Raw genomic sequence first — 22,313 nt, 5'->3', positions numbered from 1 at the left:
TTCATGAAATCAAGCCCTGCAGCAGGCTCTGCGCTGCCAGCACAGAGCCTGCTTCGGATTCTCTCTCCTTCTCTCTCTGCCCTTCCCCAGCTCACACACAGTATGCTCTATCTCTAAATAAATAAATAAACATTAAAAAAAATTACCACTAATCTGAAAAGATTTACATACCCTTATGTTCATTGCAGCATTATTTATAAAAGTGAAGATATGTAAGCAACCTAAATGTCCATTGATAAATGAACAAAGATGTGGTGAGTCTGTGTATATCCATACACACACACACACACACACACACACACACACACACACACACACACACACACAAATGGAATATTACTTAGCCATAAAAAAAGAATGAGATCTTGCCATTTGTGACAACATAGATGGACCTAGAGGATATTATGCTAAGTGAAATAAGTCAGACAAAGAAAGTGTATGATTTAAGTTATACAGCATCTAAAAAACAAATGAACAACAACAAAAAAAACCCAGAAACAGACCCAGAGAACAAACTGGTGGTTGTTAGAGGGGTGGGGTGGGGATGAGAGAAAGGCAAAATAAATGAAGAGGAATGGCAGATACAGGCTTCTACTAATGTAATGAACATGGGAATAAAAACAGATAAAATGTACAGCATAGAGAATATAGTCAATGGTATTGTAATAGCTGTGCAGGCTGACAGATGGTATCTATACTTGTGGTGAGCATAGCATAATGTATACAGTTGTTGAATCACTGTTCTGTTGAATACACTAATATCACTGTTGAATACACCTAAAACTAATGTAATATTGTATGTCAACTATACTTTAATCAAAAAACAATAATACAGGGGCGCCTGGGTGGCGCAGTCGGTTGAGCTATACTTGTGGTGAGCATAGCATAATGTATACAGTTGTTGAATCACTGTTCTGTTGAATACACAATATCACTGTTGAATACACCTAAAACTAATGTAATATTGTATGTCAACTATACTTTAATCAAAAAACAATAATACAGGGGCGCCTGGGTGGCGCAGTCGGTTGAGCGTCCGACTTCAGCCAGGTCACGTTCTCGCGGTCCGGGAGTTCAAGCCCCGCGTCAGGCTCTGGGCTGATGGCTCAGAGCCTGGAGCCTGTTTCCGATTCTGTGTCTCCCTCTCTCTCTGCCCCTCCCCCGTTCATGCTCTGTCTCTCTCTGTCCCAAAAATAAATAAACGTTGAAAAAAAAATTTAATAAAAAAAAAACAATAATACAAAATAAAATATTTTTGCAAAGATTAAAAAATAATTAAGAGCAAATACATGCCTGGCTGGATCATCTAACCACTTTATCTAAATTAAATCATTTAACCCTCATGACAATCCTATTAGGTAGGTACTATTACTATCCCATTTCACAACTAAGAAAATTGAGGCACAAAGAAGTTAAAAAAACTTCCAAGGTCATACAAGTAGTAACAGATGGTCTGGGATTCAAACTTAAGCAGTGCAGTTCTAAAATTCCTACTCTGTACCACTTCACCCATTCTGATTGGTATAATAATCATTCATGTGTCATTTCATAAAGAATCCAGAATATTATCTCAAGCCAACATGTAAACACATTAACATTTACCTCTTCAAAAATAGCCCTTGAAAAATCCCCACAGCGTAATGTGCCATCATAGCTCAGTGAGAGTATGTGAGCCGGATTGGCAGGTGAGAAGTAAAGACAGCTAACTGGCTGACTGTGGGGTTGAAAAACATAAATTCCATCTTCTTCAGATTGGTGAGTCTGGAAGAGAGTTGAGGGCAGGGAGATAGACAAAAACTAGTGAAAAGTAGCAACACTTTCTGTCATTAAACTATTTATGTTTGTATTACATTCAGTCTTTTCTTAGTCTATAATTATACCCACCCTCCCATTCAGGAAGTCAGAACTAACAATGTCATATTATCACTAAATTACTTTTTTCTAATTTTTAATCCAATGATATTGTCACATTTATTTTAACCGTTTCCAGCTTTTGGAAACTACTTTTTCATAATGCAGAAGAGAAAAGAATTATAGTTTATTATGACTTTAGTTCATGAAATCTCAAGAAATGAGAAATCTACTCTTTATTTCACATTCAGCATAATTTCCTTCTACTAAAAACAGTATAACTACCATTACTACTTTGTCTCCTCAGTACGCTTCTATATATCATTCTCAGCACAATTTTCATAAGGTTATTTGGTCCTGGCACAAAGTGATAATTTTAAAAATACGTTATCCCCTAAATACACCATGAAAATGCATGTATTTCAATTCCACACTAATATTATTACTACTGGGGCTCCTGGGTAGCTCCATCAGTTGAACATCTGACTCTTGATTTCGGCTCAGGTCATGATCCCAGGGTCATGGGATCGAGCGCCACGTGGAACCCTGTGCTAAGTGTGGAGCCTACTTAAGATTCTCTGTCTGTCTCTCTCTCTCCCTCTGCCCCTCTCCCTGCTTGCTCTCTCTCTCTCTCTCTCTCTCTCTCAAAAAAAAAGAAAAAGTAATATTATTACTACTTCTAGGGATTATCCTTTTCACAGGTGGATTACCAACTACTAAATCATCACTTCTCAGATCTGGATAAATTATGTTACTATGCCATATGTCATAGTACGAACCAGAGCAACTATCCTCTCCAAATTTGGCTTAATCTGCTCTGAAATATTCAGGCATTTTTGTTTTCTTCTTTTTTTATTTTAAACTAAAACAAAGAATTTTTTAAAAGGAAAGGGAGGGAAAAAATTATAATCACATACACTCCTCCTCCTATCTAGAGTTAACCACTGTTAATATCCTCACATATTTGTTTATAGTGTTTATTTTTAGAACAAAACTCTCCATTGTTATAAATAACAATACAGAAATGTAGAAAGACAATAACTATTAAAAATTACTGCAAATCCGGGGCACCTGGGTGGCTCAGTCGGTTAAGCGTCCGACTTTGGCTCAGGTCATGATCTCACGGTTCGTGAGTTCGAGCCTCGCATCGGGCTCTGTGCTGACAGCTCAGAGCCTGGAGCCTGCTTCAGATTCTGTGTCTCCCTCTCTCTCTGCCCCTCCCCTGTTCATGCTCTGTCTCTCTCTGTCTCAAAAATAAATAAAAAACATTAAAAAAAATTAAAAAAAAATTACTGCAAATCCAAAATTAACTAAAATGATCATTAAAATACTAAGCTATCATTACAGATATCTCTGTATGTACTTAGACAAATAGAATGACAGAGAAGAAATTTAGAAAAAAATAAGACCATGCTATATATGCCATTTTTCATAGTATTAAATTAAACTATACTTCAAAGTAATAAAAGAAAATCAGGCTGAAGTAGTTTTTGAACTTCAAGCACAGCTGATCCTTGAACAAAGGGTTAAGAGCACCAACCCACCATGCAGTTGAAAATCCCATGTATAACATGTGACTACCCAAAAACTTAACTACTAATAGCCTACTGTTGACCAAGATCCTCAATAACACAGTGAACTAACATATTTTATAGGTTATGCATATTATATGCTGTACTTTTACAACACAGTAAGCTAGAGAAAAGAAATGTTAATAAAATCATAAGGAAAAGAAAATACATTCATAGTACTACACTTTTTTTCAATCCCACAAGTTTATGTCATCTGTTTATAAAATAAATCATCTGTCAGTACCTGTCAATATTATCTTATATGATACAAAACACTATAGATATTATATACATATTACTAACATGACATCAAAAATAAAAACATAATATGAAAATGAAATTCATATTTACGTACAGGTACAACAATTCATGCATTGATAATGAAGTGGCAATATGGTTGCTTTATGGTAGCCTAGTGTAATCAATACAGTTGCTTCACAGTAGCCTAGCCTGCCTATACACTAATGGATTAATCCCTATAAAATTTTTATGAGATCCAGTATTATAGTTATATTCACAATGCAATATTGGAAATACTTAAATTTTTTTAAAAATATCACTTACCTGTTTTAATAAGCTGATATGCAGTTGCTCCAATTACAAGAGAAAAAGGTATACTGTATGGTAATGTAACTCTTTGAAAGCAAAATTATAAAGAAGCTAACAAACTATTAATTTTATATTAAACAGTACTCACCTTATGCCTATGTAAGGATAGGCTATCAACTTCCATACAAGTCTTGCACATGATGTTCTACACAATGACTACTTGGGCAATGATGATGATAATGACACAAAAATGCTCATATATTTCTTGCTGTACAGTTCAAAGATTTTCACACAAAGAGACATGTAGGTATACAACAGATAAGTTTATTAATTGTACAGTAGGATAATTATTTACTAAGTGGAAGTGGACCATCATAAAGGTCTTCATCTCATCATCTTCACGTTAAATACGCTGAGGAAGAGGAGGGGCTCAGGGGTGATAGCAACAGAAGAGGTGGACGAGGTAATAGAGGTAGAAGGGGAGGCAGGAGAGGCAACACACTGAGTGTAACTTTATGGAATATATCGTAACTTCTGTCTGGCTTGTTTTTTCATTTCTCTAAAAAGGTTTCTATATTGTACCAATATTTCTTCCAACATTTGCTTTAGTTACAGTGCCCATACCATAGAAGGGTCCACATCATAAAAGAAGTCAAAAGCTGTCTTGAACAATTAGAATGCTTCTGCCAGATTGTCTAATGTCAATGTATTTCCTAGCACTGCTTCAATCATCTGGCACTGGTTCAGAAGCATTCCTCTCCATCAAGCACTCTTCTATTAATTCCTCTCATGGGGCATCTATTAGCTGTTGAATTCCTCCAAGATCCACATCCTGAAACCTTTCACACTAACCATTTTTGCCATAACCACAATCTCTGTCATCATTTCCTTGACTGTCTCTGTCATAAATCCTATGAAGTCATGTACAACATCTGGACACAGTTTTCTCCAGCAGAAATTTATTCTTTCAGGCTTGACTGTTTTCATGGCTTTTTCTGTCACAATAGTGGCATCTTCAATGGTGTTATCATTCTTGATTTTCAGACGTTTTTTCTGCTGGGGTTCTCTTGGTGGTGTAGACAATCTTTTCTACAGAGTACCATGTGTAATGAGCCTTCAAAGTCCTTAATGACCCCCTGATCTAGAGGCTGAATTAGAGACAGTGTTTGGGGGCAACATTTTGATGCCTTGGGTTCTGGGTAGCCAGGGACATTGCCCAACATCGAAAGAACTTTAAAAGGCAGTACCTTACTGGCAAGGTACTTCCTGACCTCAGGGACAAAGCATCGGTGATCCAGAAATGGGCTCTTGTTTCCAGGACCTCCTGTTGTACAGCCAAAAAACTGGCTGCTGGTATTTAACTTTTCCCCTTGAGGGTGGGGATTAGCAGCTTTATAGAGAACAGCAGTCCTGATCACAATGTATTTGAACAGTAGAGTTAGCCTATTCCTTTGTGCCTTAAATGTGGTGCTCCTTTCTCTTTCTTACTAATAAATGTCCTTTGTGGCTTTTTTTTTTTTCCAGAATGCACCTTCCTCTGCATTAGAAACCAGTTCAGGCAGATATTCTTTCTCAGTATTTTTCTTAATGGTGTCTGGGAACTTGTCTTCAGTCTTGGATCAGCAGAAGCTACTTCTCCTGTTATTCTAACATTTTTAAAGCCCAACTTCTTTCTAAAATTATCAAACCATCCTTTGCTGGCATTAAATTCTCCAGATTTCTATCTTTCACCTTCCATTTACTTTGCCATATGATGACTTCAATTTTCCTCGAGTCATATCAGTCTACAGGTATGCATTTCTTAGAGCAATCCTACACCCACATAAAAGCTGCATCTTCAGATAAAAGGTATTTTGCAAAAAGTACAAGGTTTTCACACTTGCTGGAATAGCTGCAGTAACAGCTTTACAATTTTTTTCTTTTTTTTTTTTTTTTTTTTTTTTTACAACAGTCCTTATGCTAGATTCATTTATCTTGAAATGCTGGGCAACTGCAGCTGCAGACCTCAATCTATAGCATTTATCAAGCAATTCAACTTTTTCCTGTACTCTCCTGAATATTCCCCAATTCTTGGGAGCACTTTCCAGAATCACTAGTGGTGCTTTGTAGGAGTCCTATGATGTTTTCCAAGGTGTACAGTATTGCACTAAACACAGTGAAAAATATGCAAGAACCCCAAGAGATCACTTTTTACTATGATACACATTTTACTAGAAAGATATAATGTTCACATGGAGATGATTAGCATTTTAACTAGATACTTGCTATAATTAAACTCACAATAGCAACAGGATAGCTAGGAAATCATTATTAGAGTAGTACAGCAGTACAGCAGTTAATTTTCCGCAGTTACTATTTAATACCACATCTTTATGTTTGTTTACATTTCTCTCGACTGTGAATGGCACCACATATGGTCTGCAAGTGTTGAAGTTTTAATAAATTTTAACTTCTTATACTACATTTGTGTATATTTTATAGTAGTGATAAAATAGACTAGTATCTACATATATGTTATACATTCATGACATACCTTTTTCTTTATCTTTTCAATATTTCTAAGCTATGTGGTTCATCTGAAAGTTTTTTCAAGTTATCGCAAATCTCCAAAAAAATTTCAATATATTTGATGAAAAAAAATCCATGTGTAAGTGGACCCACACAGTTCAAATTGTGTTAAGGGTCAAATGTATTTCTTTACAGGTGCTATTTCCTAAAAAGGACAAAGTAGAGGGGTTTGGGTGGCTCAGTCAGTTAAGCGTCTTTTTTTTAATTTTTTAAATATTTATTTAGAGAGATCACAAGTGGGGGAGGGGCAGAGAGAAGGAGAGACAGAATCCCAAGCAGCCTCCACAGCACCAGCGCAGAGCCCAATGCAGGGCTTGAACTCACAAACAGTGTGATCATGACCTGGGCTGACATCAAGAGTCAGACATTTAGGGGCACCTGGGTGGCGCAGTCGGTTAAGCGTCCGACTTCAGCCAGGTCACGATCTCGCGGTCTGTGAGTTCGAGCCCCGCGTCGGGCTCTGGGCTGATGGCTCAGAGCCTGGAGCCTGTTTCCGATTCTGTGTCTCCCTCTCTCTCTGCCCCTCCCCCGTTCATGCTCTGTCTCTATCCCAAAAATAAACGTTGAAAAAAAAAATTAAAAAAAAAAAAAAAGAGTCAGACATTTAACCAACTGTGCCACCTAGGCACCCCAGGCATCCAGCTCTTTGATTTTGACTCAAGTCATGAGATTAAGCCCCATGTGGGTTTCCATGCTGGGTGTGGAGCCCACTTGAGATTCTCTCTTTCCTGCTCTCTAGCCCTCACTTTCTTTCTTTTTCTTTTTTTTTTAAAGAGGTGGGGGAGTATAAAACATGAAGCAGGAGTAGTCATTATGCTTTCTTATTTTTTCAACTATGTTTCAATTTTAGATATTTTCTATTGATTGAGAGCATTATTTTCATCCCTTCTCCAATCTCCCCTGTCTCCATGTCTATATTATATACTATTATTTTTATTTTGTCCAGGTTGATAACATTTATATCCAGTTCTATAAACATAATTTGTATAGCTGTTTAAGATTAGTTCTGCATTTAAATGGATTCAATGCTCATCACCAATTCTTTTGTGAAACTTCTCTGTTCCTGAATTTTTAATCCTGATTTACTCTTAATTGGCTAAGACTTACTGTGAAGTGGTTTTTTTTCCAGATGAACTCCCAGGTCTTGAATTTCTTGAGTTTTTTCACATGTGAGAATACCTACCACCCTTAAATTAGAACAATTATCTTGGGCTGCTAAGTATTCCAGGCCACACTTTCTTCCCTCAGAACCTTGTAGACATTACATGAAATGTTGCTGTAGAAAACAGAAAAGCTAGACTTCTCCCCTTGAATATAATTTTTCTGCCTAAAGAATTCTTTACCCTCTATGTTCCAAGTTTTCCTAAAACATGGTATAACATTCAGTCTGCCAACTCAATTCTCTTTTCAGAAGAATTCTCTTTGGGGGCGCCTGGGTGGCTCAGTTGGTTCAGCATCCGACTTCCGCTTGGGTCACGATCTCACAGCTTGTGAGTTCGAGCCCTGCATGGGGCTCTGTGGTGACAGCTCAGAGCCTGGAGCCTGCTTCAGATTCTGTGCCTCCCTCTCTCTCTGCCCCAACCCACTCACTTTCTATCTCTGTCTCTCTCAAAAATAATAAACATTTTTAAAAATTTAAAAAAGAAGAATTCTCTTTGAATATATTTGCTGTTTCACTGTTGGGTCATCTTTGACGGTCTTCCCTTACCACTGGCTTGTCTGTGATTACCTCAAGTCTTTAATGTCTACAATTTTCAATGATGTCTATTCTGTTCCTTGCTTTTGTCTAATTTATTAGTTTCACTGATCTTCAGTTTGTTTCCTTAGTTCTGCAATATCCTTTTCCATCTCATTCTGCTGTTTTATCATCTTATCTTTAAGTATTATTTTACCAAATAATATTGTTATTAACTTGCTCCATAGCAGCACTGTCCAAAAAGAGCTTTCTAAGATAACAAAAATGTTATATGTATGCACTATCAACGTAGTATCCACTAGCCATGTATGGCTATTAGGCACTTGAAATAAGCCTGGTGTAACTGAAGAACTGAATTTTCTATTTTAATTGATTTAAATGTAAATAGTCTCTTAGGACCTGTAGCTACTATACAAAACAGTACAGTTCCACAATTTAGAGAAACTGAAGAGAATTTTCTTTCTTGCATTGAGTTATGTTTTTCTTCTAGACCTGTCTTTGCATGCTAGGTTCTTTTGTTGTTTTTGTAGTAGTGTTTGTCTAGTTGTCATATCATTTCTTTTCATTTTCATCATGCTTGAATTGCTCTGTCCATGTTAGATGCTCTGATATAACATATTGACTCTTCCTCCCAGTATCTGATCTGTTCATTTTTTCCTCAGAAAAAGACAGGCTTTTCTGTAGCCAAGAGGAAGACAGAGGTGGATAGTTGGTTTCAGCTGAAAGAATATGCAATATTTGTTGGAATTCCTAGACTGTAATAGACTTTTGTCCATTATTCTATATATGATTTAGGGGCTCCTGGGTGGCTCAGTCAGTTAAGCATCCAACTCTTGGTTTCAGCTCAGCTCATCATCTCCCAGTTCATGGGTTTGAAGCCCCAAGTCAGGCTCTGCGTGGACAGCTGCAGAGCCTGCTTGGGATTCTCTGCCTCCTTCTCTCTGCCCCTCCCCTACTGTCTATCTCTCCCTCTAAAAAATGAATAAATAAGTATTAATAAGGGGGTGCCTGAGTGGCTCAGTCGGTTAAGCATCTGACTGTTAGTTTTAGCTCAGGTCACGATCTCATGGTTCATGAGTTTGAGCCCTGCATCAGGCTCTATGCCGGCAGTGCAGAGCCTGCTTTGGATTCTTTCTCTCTCCCTCTCTGTCTGCCCCTCTCTCTCTCTCCCTCTCTCTCTCTCAAATAAATACTTAAAAACAATTTTTTTAACATTTATAAGGATTTATACCACCTACCTGGCAGATTTAGTAGTAGCTTATACTACTCCCACAGACCAAGAAAATTTCCTTCACAGAGAATTAGTCCTACTATTAACAAACTTCCCCTGTTTTCTCCCCTTTCCCCTCAGCAGCCATGTCCCTATTTCTCACTCAAAGGAAGAAAACTCTAAATACCCACTCAATGTGTTCTCTCTAGTTTTGACAACATAGGTGAAAATCATCAGGGTTTGGTCAGTTACCAATATGGATTTTGGCTGTTAAGGCAAGGTAGAAGCTAAATCATGCTGTGCCCCACCCCCAGCTGAGCTACACAATGTCTGTCCTTGGTGGCTAGTTTTTGAAGTGCACAGCATAAGTTATACTTCTTCCTTATTGCTGTAAGATTTTTTTAAAACTGATTTGACTGCTTTTTGCTCATTCTTTGGGAAATTCCAATTGCCCATTTTAATCTGAATATACCAGGTTAAAAGTGCTTTTGGGGGGGGCGCCTGGGTGGCGCAGTCGGTTAAGCGTCCGACTTCAGCCAGGTCACGATCTCGCGGTCCGTGAGTTCGAGCCCCGCGTCGGGCTCTGGGCTGATGGCTCAGAGCCTGGAGCCTGTTTCCGATTCTGTGTCTCCCTCTCTCTCTGCCCCTCGCCCGTTCATGCTCTGTCTCTCTCTGTCCCAAAAATAAATAAACGTTGAAAAAAAAAATTAAAAAAAAAAAAAAAAAGTGCTTTTAGGGGTGCCTGACTGGATCAGTCAATGGAGCACACAACTCTTAGTCTCAGGGTTGTGACTTCGAGCCCCATGCTGAGTATGGAGATTACTTAAAAATAAAATATTTAAAAAAAAGAGTGCTTCGGAGCACCTGGGTGGCTCAGTCGGTTAAGCGTCCGACTTCGGCTCAGGTCACGATCTCGCGGTCCGGGAGTTCGAGCCCCGCGTCGGGCTCTGGGCTGATGGCTCAGAGCCTGGAGCCTGCTTCCGATTCTGTGTCTTCCTCGCTCTCTGCCCCTCCCCCGTTCATGCTCTGTCTCTCTCTGTCCCAAAAATAAATAAACGTTAAAAAAAAAATTTAAAAAAAAAAAAAAAAAGAGTGCTTCTAACTACTTTAAACCTAATTGAATACAGGACCAGTTTGTTTTGAGCCTAGAAATGCCTATCTGTGTACACTGAATTGGAATAGGAAAATTGGAAGTACAAATACCAATTCAGACCACTATGGTAATTCTAAAACAGGACATGGGGCCCTGGCCCAACATAATGGCAGTAAGGATGGAAAGGGGCAAAAGCATTAAAGGACTTTATTAGACACAAGGAACGAGTGAGGACCCAGCTTAAAACTCTTCAATGGCTTCCTATTGCTTTTAGGATAAAAACCAAAATTCTTGGGGTGCCTGGGTGGATCAGTCAGTTAAGCATCCGACTCTTAAATTTGGCTCTCAGGTCATGATCTCATGGTTCATGAGTTCATAGGATCAAGGTCTGTCTGAGGCTCTGTGCTGACAGTGTAGAGCCTGACTGGGATTCTCTCTCTCTCAAAACAAGTAAACAAACTTAAAAAAAATCTTATTCAAAGATAGAGATAGAGATAGAGATAGAGATAGAGATAGAGATAGATAGAGATAGATAGATCTGGTCTCTACCCACCTCCACAGCTTCATCCTCTTCCACTCATCCCTTGTGTCTATTCCTTTGCTGTCTATGCTCCAGCTACACAAGCAATTTTTCAGGTCTTTAAAAGTATCAGATAGGCCTCCTCCTGCTGCAGGTCCTTGACATGCTGTTCCCTTGTCTGAAATATTCTTTCCCTTTTCTTTACTTGGTCTATTGCTACTTAGCTTTCAAATCTCATCTCAATTCTCAGTTCCTCAGGGAAGGTTTCTTTCCCTGATCCTCCACATTAGGCCAGCCCCCTGTCATTAACACTACTTTCCTTCAGTCCATTAAACACACTATATAATTCATTCCACTTATCAAATATGTAATTACATATTTGGCCATTATTTCATTAATGCTGCATTTGCCACTAAATTCTAAAATGTAAGAGGGCAGAGACAATTTTTGCTCACAAATATCTAATATCTGGGGAATCATTAGAATATTACTCAGCACAAAATAATAAATGTGGAAACAATGAATAAATGGGTGAATGGGTAACTGAATAAACGGTAACAACTTTTGATTCTAGATGCAACTAGGAATCTGAAAGAAAGTTAAGAGGAAAAACAGGGGGTGTCAAGGCAATTCAATGGGGAAAGGATAGTCTTTTCAATAAATGACAACTGGATATTCATATCCAAAAAAGTAAACTTGGGCCCTTACCTCACACATATATAAAAAATAACTCAAATATCCTCTCACGCCAGTCAGAGTGGCTAAAATGAGCAAATCAGGAGACTAGAGATGCTAGAGAGAATGTGGAGAAACGGGAACCCTTTTGCACTGTTGGGAATGCAAACTGGTGCAACCACTCTGGAAAACAGTGTGGAGGTTCCTCAAAAAATTAAAAATAGATCTACCCTATGACCCAGCAATAGCACTGCTAGGAATTTACCCAAGGGATATAGGAGTGCTGATGCACAGGGGCACTTGTACCCCAATGTTTACAGCAGCACTTTCAACAATAGCCAAATTACAGAAAGAGCCTAAATGTCCATCAACTGATGAATGGATAAAGAAGTTGTGGTTTATATATACAATGGAATACTATTTGGCAATGAGAAAGAATGAAATATGGCCTTTTGTAGCAACGTGGATGGAACTGGAGAGTGTTATGCTAAGTGAAATAAGTCATACAGACAAAGACAGATACCATATGTTTTCACTCTTATGTGGATCCTGAGAAACTTAACAGAAGACCATGGGGGAGGGGAAGGGGAAAAAAAGAGTTACAGAGAGGGAAGGAGGAAAACCATGAGAGACTCTTAAAAAGTGAGAATAAACTGAGGGTTGATGGGGGGTGGGAGGGAGGGGACAGTGGGTGATGGGCATTGAGGAGGGCACCTGTTGGGATGAGCTGTGTGTTGTATGGATACCAATTTGACAATAAATTTCATATTAAAAAAAAAAGAACTCAAGATGAATCACCAAACTAAATGTGAAAGCACATACTATAAAATTTTTAGAAAAAAACAGGAAAAACTCTTTAAGGCTTGAAGCTAGAGAAAGATTTCTTAAATATGACACCAAGGGGCGCCTGGGTGGCGCAGTCGGTTAAGCGTCCAACTTCAGCCAGGTCACGATCTCGCGGTCCGTGAGTTCGAGCCCCGCGTCAGGCTCTGGGCTGATGGCTCGGAGCCTGGAGCCTGTTTCCGATTCTGTGTCTCCCTCTCTCTCTGCCCCTCCCCCGTTCATGCTCTGTCTCTCTCTGTCCCAAAAATAAATAAACGTTGAAAAAAAAATTAAAAATAAATAAATAAATAAATATGACACCAAAAGCACAATCCATTTAAAATTTTTCGTAAACTGGATATCATCTTTTGCACTTCAAAAGACAGCATAAAGGAAATGAAGAAAAGCCAAAAACTACCAGAAATATTTGCAAAACACATCTGATAAAGAATTTGTATCTAGAATTTACAAACTCATAATTCAATAAGACATTAATAAAGACATAATTCAATAAAACATTAATAAAAGGGACACCTGGGTGACTCAGTCGGTTAAGTGTCCACTTCAGCTCAGGTCATGATCTCATGGTTCATGGATTCAAGCCCCAAGTCAGGCTTTGTGCTGACAGCTCAGAGCCTGGAGCTTGCTTTGGATTCTCTCTCTCTCTCTCTCTCTCTCTCTCTCTCTCTCTCTCTCTCTCTCCGCCTCTCCCCCACTCACACTCTGTCTCTGTCTCTCTCTCAAAAATAAACATTAAAAAAATTTTTTTAATTGATAAAAGATTTGAATAGCCATTTTATCAAAGATATCCAAACGGCATGAAAAGAGGCTCAATATTAGTCATTAGTCATATGCATCAAAACCACAATGAGATACCACTTCACACCCACCAGAAAGGCTATAATCAAAATGACATAAAATAATAAACATTGCTGAGCATGGGGGGAAATTGGAACCCTCATATTGCTGGTGGGAATATAAAATGATACAATCGTTTGGAAAGAAGTTTGGTAGTTCCTCAAAATGTTAACTAGTTGCCATATGACCCAGAACTCTGTCCCTGGATATCTACCCAAGAGAAATTAAAACACATTTCCAAACAAAAATGTGTACACAAATGTTTATACTAGCATTATTCAGAATAGCCAAAAAGTGGAAACAACCCAAATGTCTATCAAGTGATAAAATGAATCAACAAAATGTGGTATAGTCAAACAATGGAGTATTGTTCAACAATTAAAAAACAATGAAATACTGATACATACCAAAACATAAATGAACCTTGAAAACATTATGCTAAGAGAAAGAAATCAACATAAAAGACCACATATTGTATGATTCTATTTATATGATATGTCCAAAAAGGTCAAATTTAAGAAGATGTCCCTGGGTATAAGGGTAATTAACTGGGGGATTAAATGTAATTAGCCAATAGGAATCTTCTAGGAATGACAAAAATGTTTTAAGGCTGGAGGGTGAAGTTACACAACTCACTAAACCTATTAAAAATCACTGGGTTAGGGGCACCTGGGTGGCTCCATTGGTTAAGCATGACTTTGGCTCTGGTCATGATCTCACAGTTAGTGGGTTCAAACCCTACAGCAGGCTCTGTGCTGACAGCTCAGAGCCTGGAGCCTGCTTCGGATTCTGTATCTCCCTCTCTCTCTGCTCTTCCCCTGCTTGTGCCCTGTCTCCCACTCTCTAAAAAATATCTATTAAAACAATTTTTTTTTAATCATTAAGTTGTACTTTGAAATATGTGAATTTTGGGGCGCCTGGGTGGCGCAGTTGGTTAAGCGTCCGACTTCAGCCAGGTCACGATCTCGCGGTCTGTGAGTTTGAGCCCCGCGTCGGGCTCTGAGCTGACGGCTCGGAGCCTGGAGCCTGTTTCCGATTCTGTGTCTCCCTCTCTCTCTGCCCCTCCCCCGTTCATGCTCTGTCTCTCTCTGTCCCAAAAATAAATAAAAACGTAGGAAAAAATATTTTTTAAAGAAATATGTGAATTTTGTAATAACTAAATTATACTTTGATAAAGTTAATTTTTTTAAAAAATTATAGAGTTGGGGCATGAGCACAGGGCAGCAAAAGTACTAGGTTTTAGACTTGCTCAAGCTGTTAATGTGACACAGCCAAAGATGTGGGAAATTTAGAAAGTTGTTAAGGATACCAGACTATACAGGGCACCTGTGTGGCTCAGTCGGTTAAGTGTCTGACTTCAGCTCAGGTCATGATCTCACGGCTTGTAGGTTCAAGCCCCATGATGGGCTCTGTGCTGATAGACCAGAGCCTGGAGCCTGCTTCAGATTCTGTCTCCCTCTCTCTCTGCCCCTCCCTCGCTCTCTCTCTCTCTCTCTCAAAAATAAACATTAAAAAAAAAAAAAGGATACCGGACTATAGAGACATAGTAATACAGATTTTGAAGTCACCAGGAAAGACATGACAAAGGGACTTTTCTACATATCTTCAACTCTGTACAGATTGATCTACCCTGAAAAGATCTTCACTTGACTATACTAATTCTCTATTTTTCCTTTTCAAAGTTCTTCTACCAATGGTATTTATCCACTGTTTTCATTTCTTCCACTACCCCATTATTTTTTATTCTCTCAAAGTCTGTGTTCCTTACCTCTTCGTTGAAGCTACTCTCTCAACTCACTAATGGTACCCCATTTTCAAAACCAATGGCCTTTTCTCTGCTTTCATTCTTTTTAACTTCTCTACAAGAAGCCCTGTCAAACTCCAATCCTTAAAACTCATCTCTTAGCTTGTACAACCTTATACTATTCTTAGTCCTCTTCCCACCTCTCTTCTATTTCATTTACCAGATACTTTTACCTCCTACCCTCACTCACACCTTATCAAAATAAGGAAGAACCTTTTCTCCCAAAACAAGAGAGAACTTGGTTTTTACTTCTCTCTTCTTCTCACAAAATCTGTTAAGAAACAGGTCTTTGTTCTACTTTCCCAATTAAAAAATAAATTCAGAGAACGTTAACTTGGCTTTTCTCAATTTTGTAACTATCAAAAGCAATCCATGCAGAATTATACGTACAATGAGTGGAATTCAGTATCTGTTTGTGACTCATAAAAAAATGAATGGGATCATCCTAAGCATATCCCTGAAAAGATACTTTTTCCCACTTGGGAACTATTTTAAACATAAGTATAAAACTAAGAACTTTGTATGATTTTTTTCATATATACATTTAAAGTTGTAACAGTGTTTCCTGGCAGTTAATTTATGTCCCGGTAACTAATGATATTCAAACTAAAAATTTTAAAGTTCTAGAAAGCCAACTAAAATTTCCCCAGATTTCTAATGTCTGGAATCACAAAGCACAAAACTATAAATCTCAAGTAACATCTACAAACAACATGGCTCTAGGCTATTCTCCTGTAGACTATTTGTTTCAGTCAAACTTTATTGTCTTCAAAAAAATTAATAATAACTTACCAAATCCCAAAGTCCAACTTGCCCAGATTTGGCCCCAGCTGCCACCAAAGTTCTAATTTCTGATGGGTGGAGAGCCACAGAGAGTATTGGGCCTTTGGTAACTTTATGAACAGTATCTTCATTAATGACCATGCCATTTAAATTGGCTTTATAGCTGAGAAAACAAATAAATTTTAGAAGTAAAGCCAATCAATAGTGAAAATAACTAAAACATAACTCAAAAAAAAAGAAAAGAAAAAAGACACAGTAAATAAATAGTTAACCTCCTAGTAACCAAGGAAATCAAATTAAAAAATGGGATACTATTCTTCACTTATAAAAGGTAGCAGGCTGCAGTCAAACATATACATTCGTTAATAGTGCTAGTGGCAGAGTAAATTCACATAAAATTTTCAGAAGAAAAAAAAGATTTCAGAAAACAATTCAGCAATGTATGTCCATGATATTTGACTCAGTAATCTCACTTCTGGAATCTATCCTAAAGAACTAACACACTATCACATTTAAACACAAGCACATATATAACTAAATACACAACTAAACACACAAAACTAAATTGAAAATAATTCCAGGGGCACCTGGGTGGCTCAGTCGGTTAAGCATCCAATTCTTGCTTTCAGCTCAGGTCATGATCTCACTATTTATGAGACTGAGCCCTACATCAGGCTCTGCACTGTTAGTGCAGAGCCTGCTTGGGATTGTCTCTCTCCATTTATCTCTATATTTATTAAATAAATTTTAAATAAAAAGAAAAAAAAGAATTCTAAATATCAGGAGAGGAAGAAGAGGTTAAGTAAATGCCACCTACTAAATAATATGCAATTAATCAATAAATTTAAAGACTTTAATAAATGTAACTGTTAAAGAAAAAGCAGAATATAAATGTGTATATACATTAGAACATAATAAACTAAAAATGTATGTGTATTCATTCATTTATTAAACAATGAGTGAATACATATTAAGTGCCAGGCATCATTTTGGTTACTGAAACAAAATCCCTGCACTCATGAAGCTTATATCATAATGGTATTACATATGGCAATACCTGAAAGGAAACATACAAAAACAACAGTTGTTAGGTGGAAATATTATGGGTATTTTTTCCACCTCATTTTCAAAATCTCCTGTAATGGTATATAGTCTGTATAACTTAAAGATTTCAGAAAATATAAAACAAAGACAAGGCATTTCAACTCACTTTTTAATGCTAGATAACTCCTTCTCAGTATTCTTAATACTTGTCTGCAACAATGAAAGAGACCAAAGTACTAAGTTAATATGTATGCTGAAATTTCCTTAACAGATAATTCTCAAAGCTATAAGCCCTCCCAAGTGATACCTTGCTCACTTCTGCCCAAGTCTGTAGGAATCCTTTAAACAGGTCGTTGTCATCATCTCCATTTTCAGGAGTCATTTCTAAAGGCCCAGGAGGTAACAAAGGCTGTTTTAAAAAATAGGAAAATCAAGAATAAAATGAGAAATAAAAAGGTTGACTGACTCTTGCTCTGCCCTGGAATGTTTTTCACTACTTTACTTTTGATACCAACAACATAGGTGACACATCAACAGTATTCAAAAATAATGTTCAATGAATGATTGCCAGGTATCCTGTAAGCTAATAATATATATTATCCCATTTAATACTTCACAATAATCTAGTGAATGAGATACCACATTTTAAAGAAATTATAATGAAACTTAGAGAAGTTACCTTGTCCAAAGTTACACTGCCAAAAGAGGAGTTGACAGGAATTGGTTCAGAACAGTTCAATTTGTTACTCAGTTAATTATTCTATGCCAGTGGGTTTTTTTAAGTTTATTTATTTATTTTTGAAAGAGAGAGAGAGAGAACGTGCACACACTCAAGCGTGCCCGTGAGCAGGGAGGTCCAGAGAGAGAGAGAGAATCCCAAGCAGGCACTGTGCTGTCAGTGCAGAGCCCAATTCAGGGCTCAATCCTACAAACCATGAGATCATGACCTGAACTGAAACCAAGAGTTGGACCCTCAACCAACAGAGCCACCCAGGCACCCTGCCAGTGTTTTTTTATTTTTATTTATTTATTTTTTTTAATTTTTTTTTTTAACATTTATTTATTTTTGAGACAGAGAGAGAGCATGAACAGGGGAGGGTCAGAGAAAGAGGGAGACACAGAATCTGAAACAGGCTCCAGACTCTGAGCTGCCAGCACAGAGCCCGACGTGGTGCTCGAACCCACGGACCGTGAGATCATGACCTGAGCCGAAGTCGGATGCTTAACCAACTGAGCCACCCAGGCGCCCCTGCCAGTGTTTTTTTAAATCCTAGGTTGTAACCCATGGATGGTGAAATCATTTCAATATGTTAAAACAAACAATGTTTTCATGAACGACAAAAGAATAGAGTCAAAAATACAAAATATACATCACATGCAGCAAGTTTAAGTACCATTTCACAAAAGTTCTGCTTTAGCTGTGTGGAATGAGCTCAATGTAAATACATTTATCATGAGTGAAACTTCAGGAAAATTGGAAAGCTACTCTTCCCAAGTACCTTAATTTGCAATTAGCTCCCAAAGCACCAGTCTATTTAGTGCTATCTTCCAATTTAGAATTAAGCACTTAGATATAAAGTATTAAAAACCATAGGTGTTCTTGAATAAAAAACATAATTATAATCTGATTTAGACAATAAACTTCGTAAATAAAACTCTTTCTACTCACTAAAAGTACAAAGTTATACCACAGCAAAGGGCTATCACTATTATAACATATTATTTATTATTAATAACATTAATACTACCATTTATTGATTACTTACTAAGCCCTTAACACAACAGAAGAAACTTTACAGATACTATTTCACTTAACCCCCTCAACACCCCTTTGAAGTTTCTATACTATTACCACTTTAAATATGGGGAAATGGGCTCAGAAAGGTTAAGTAATTTACCCACAATTCCACTGCAGGTAAGCTTGCAGAAATATAGAATCCAAACTAGTTTTTATGACTTTGAAATCTTAATCATTAAACTATAAACAGCAGTAGTAAATTAATGAAGTACGGGGGCACCTGGTTGGTTAAGTATCTGACTCTTGATTAGGCTCAGGTCATGATCTCACGGTTCATGAGATCCAGCCCCACATCAGGCTCTGCACAGACAGCTCTGACAGTGAAAGTAGGCTTGGGAATCTCTCTCTCTGCCTCCTTCCCACTCACACTCTCTCTCTCCCTCTCAAAATAAATAAACATTTTTTAAATTAAGTAAAAATTGAACATAAGTTAATGACTTTTTAATCTAGTTTCAAACACTTCAAATTTTTCACTATTTTATTGAGTAACATATTGTTTTTGCACTTTCTTACATTTTCATCTGCTATTAATGTCGGCTGGGTTGGGGTTGCTGGTAATGACACTCCTGAAGGATCTACTTTTAGTAATCTCATTGACCTTCTACATCCAGTCCCATTTTCTCTCTTCTTAGGCATTTTTCTAAGGGAGTGGGGAAAAAACTCAAGTTATAAAACAGTTATATGTACTTACTAATATTAAGGAGGTAACTTTTAGGAATGTATGTCACAGATACACTCACACATTACAAGGATGTATGCACATGACTACAATGACTTTAATTGGGCACTTATGATTTTTCATGCTTTTAAATAAAATCATAGATGTTCATCATGAGGAGGTGAGAGGTGTTAAAATAAATTATAATATACATCTCTAACAGAATAATATGCAACCATAAGAAAATTGAAATAGATCTTTGCATGATGATATGACATGAACTCTTAAGATGTAAGAAAAAAAAACAAGGTCCGCTACATGTTGAATATGCTTCAACATATTTGCTTTTTTAGAAAAAGGTTATGTACACACATACATTTTTACATGCTAAGATTATCTATGGAAGAATATACATGAAACTATTAATAGTGGTTTCTTCTAGGGAGAAGGCCAGAAGAACTAAGGTCTAAAATGGAAAAGAGATTTAAATGTTTCATTGCATTTCCGTCCAAACAGTTTACTTTTTAAAATCATGTAAGTACACTGCTTTTTTATGCACTATTTTTTCATTTTAAAAAAGTAGTTCAGAACTTCCAGTTTCAAGTTCCACATATAAGGAGCTTGAAAGTCATCATTCTGTCTTTTCAAGTAAAAATCTGAACAGATTAAAAAATCAACAACTCTTCTAGGTTCCTTACAAGGCAAGGACACAGTACAAACTGCTGACCTCAATACTGGAGAGACAGAGAAATACAAGGAGTCATGGCTTACTGGAATAGAAAGTCAAGAACAGAAACCACAATGGGAACCAGTACAAAGGTAGGAAAACCTGAACTGTAATTGCCCAATTGATGGGGGCTCAGTGTGGACAAAAACCTGCACATGAGTCTTTATAGAAGCTTTATTCAGAACAGTCAAAACTGGGAAGCAGCCAAGATGTTCTCCACTAATTGAACAAATAAACTACAACACATCCAGACAATGGAATATTATTCAGCACAAAAAAAGAAATGAACTATCAAGCCATGCAAAGACATGGAGGAAAACTAATTGCATAATACTAAGAGAAAGAAGTCAATTTGAAAGGCTACATACTTTATGATCCCAAATACACCACATTCTGTTAAAGGCAAAACTACAGAGACAAAAAGATTCGTAACTGCCACATTTGAGGGTGGTAAGGTGATGAATAAAGAGAACACAGGTAGTAAAAATACTCTATATATTGGGGCACCTGTGTGACTCAGTCAGTTAAGCATCCGACTTTGGCTCAGGTCATGATCTTGCAGTTTGTGAGTTTGAACTTGCATATCTTGCATATCATGATCTTGCTTGGGATTCTCTCTCTCTGCCCCTTCCCCACTTGCATGACTCTCTCCTTCTCTCAGAATGAATGGATAAACTTTAAAAGATATGTATGTGTGTGTGTGTGTGTGTGTATTATAAAGATGGATATGTCATTACACATTTGTACAAACCCATACAATGTACAAAACCATGAGTGAATTGTAAGACAAACAATGGACTTTAGGTAATTATAATGTATCAGTGTAGATTCATCCTTGGTAACAAATGTACCACTCTGCTGAATGATGTTGATAATGGGAGAGTTTATGCATGTGTGGGAGCAGAATAATATATGGGAAATCTTTGTACCTTTCTCTCAATTTTACTGTGAAGCAATTCTTTAAAAATTCAGTCTTAAAAAATACCTTCAAGGGAGACCACCCCCACTATTTTGAGAGATTTACATCCAGGAGCTTGACTAGGTCTTCAGTAAATATGAGAAAAATCTCCTCATGCTTCCCAGAGGGGGAAGGGAAAAAGAACTACTCTGAAATACTCCTGCCCTTAGGAGAACAAGTTAACCAGAGCCTAACCTGCTGGAGTATTATCAGAGTCTACCCTGAGAGAAAGGAAATACCCAACTCCTGCCCACTTTTAGCATCCTCTCCCAACCAAGGTGGGGTGGGAGGAGGAAACAAACTAAAACACTTGTGAAGTTCACTGTTAAGAGATACAGGTGTGCTAAATGACTGAGACCTAATCACAGGACTATAGAATGCTTTCTCTCCCCTCTCACACATTACTAATGACCAATTTACAAACTTCCTTTTTCCTCATACATCATATCATGTCCAGCTATCAAGAAAAAAATCACAAGGCACAATGAAAAACAACATAATTTAAAGAGATAGAGCAAGCTTGAGAACCATATATGGCAGGAATGTTGGAATTATCTGAACAGGAATTTAAAACAACTATGATTGATATACTAAAGGCTCTAACACATAAAAAAAAAAAAAAAAAAAACCATGCAAGATAGGCAATGTAAGAAGAGAGATGGAAATCCTAAGAAAGAACCAAAAGAAATGCTAGACATCAAAAACGCTGAAAGAAATGAAGTGTGCCTTTGATGAGCTCATTAGTAGACAAGACATGGCTAAGGAAAGAATCTCTGAGCGCGAGGTATTTCAACAGGAACCTCCAAAACTAAAAAGCAGGGAGAAAAAATAATGAAAAAAAACCTGAACAGAATATCCAAGGACTATGGGATAATTACAAAAGGTGCAACATACACATAATGGGAATACCAGAAGGATAAGAAATAGAGAAAAACAGATGATATTTGAAAAAATAGTAACCGAGAATGCCCCAAATTAATGTCAGACATCAAGTTAACAGATCCAGGAAGCTCAGAGTACATCAAGCAAGATAAATGCCCCCCAAAAACTACACCTAAGGAATTCATTTCCAAACTATGGAAAATCAAAGAGAAAGAAAAAATCCCGAAAGAAGCCAGAAGGAAAAAA

The 22,313-nt window shown here is 37.4% G+C and overlaps 1 protein-coding gene across 4 annotated transcripts in view; it reads right to left on the bottom strand.

Annotated features, from left to right (window-relative positions):
• WDR76 (WD repeat domain 76) overlaps positions 1-22,313 on the bottom strand; it is a 62,676-nt gene that overhangs the window by 19,274 nt on the left and 21,089 nt on the right. For 3 of the 4 annotated variants that reach the window (XM_040492518.1, XM_040492515.1, XM_040492517.1), the window contains 6 exons: positions 19,356-19,482; positions 17,352-17,453; positions 17,211-17,254; positions 16,010-16,163; positions 3,987-4,013; positions 1,603-1,761 (listed from right to left, as the gene is read on the bottom strand). In XM_040492518.1, coding sequence (XP_040348452.1) covers positions 1,603-1,761; positions 3,987-4,013; positions 16,010-16,163; positions 17,211-17,254; positions 17,352-17,453; positions 19,356-19,482 — 613 coding nt within the window. The remainder of the gene's footprint in view (positions 1-1,602; positions 1,762-3,986; positions 4,014-16,009; positions 16,164-17,210; positions 17,255-17,351; positions 17,454-19,355; positions 19,483-22,313) is intronic. The other variant, XM_040492516.1, reaches the window with a different exon arrangement.

Source organism: Herpailurus yagouaroundi, unplaced genomic scaffold (genome assembly GCF_014898765.1).
Source record: "Herpailurus yagouaroundi ecotype Mexico unplaced genomic scaffold, PumYag 184, whole genome shotgun sequence".
NCBI lineage: Eukaryota > Metazoa > Chordata > Mammalia > Carnivora > Felidae > Herpailurus > Herpailurus yagouaroundi.
This window is presented reverse-complemented; position numbering and strand designations above follow the sequence as displayed.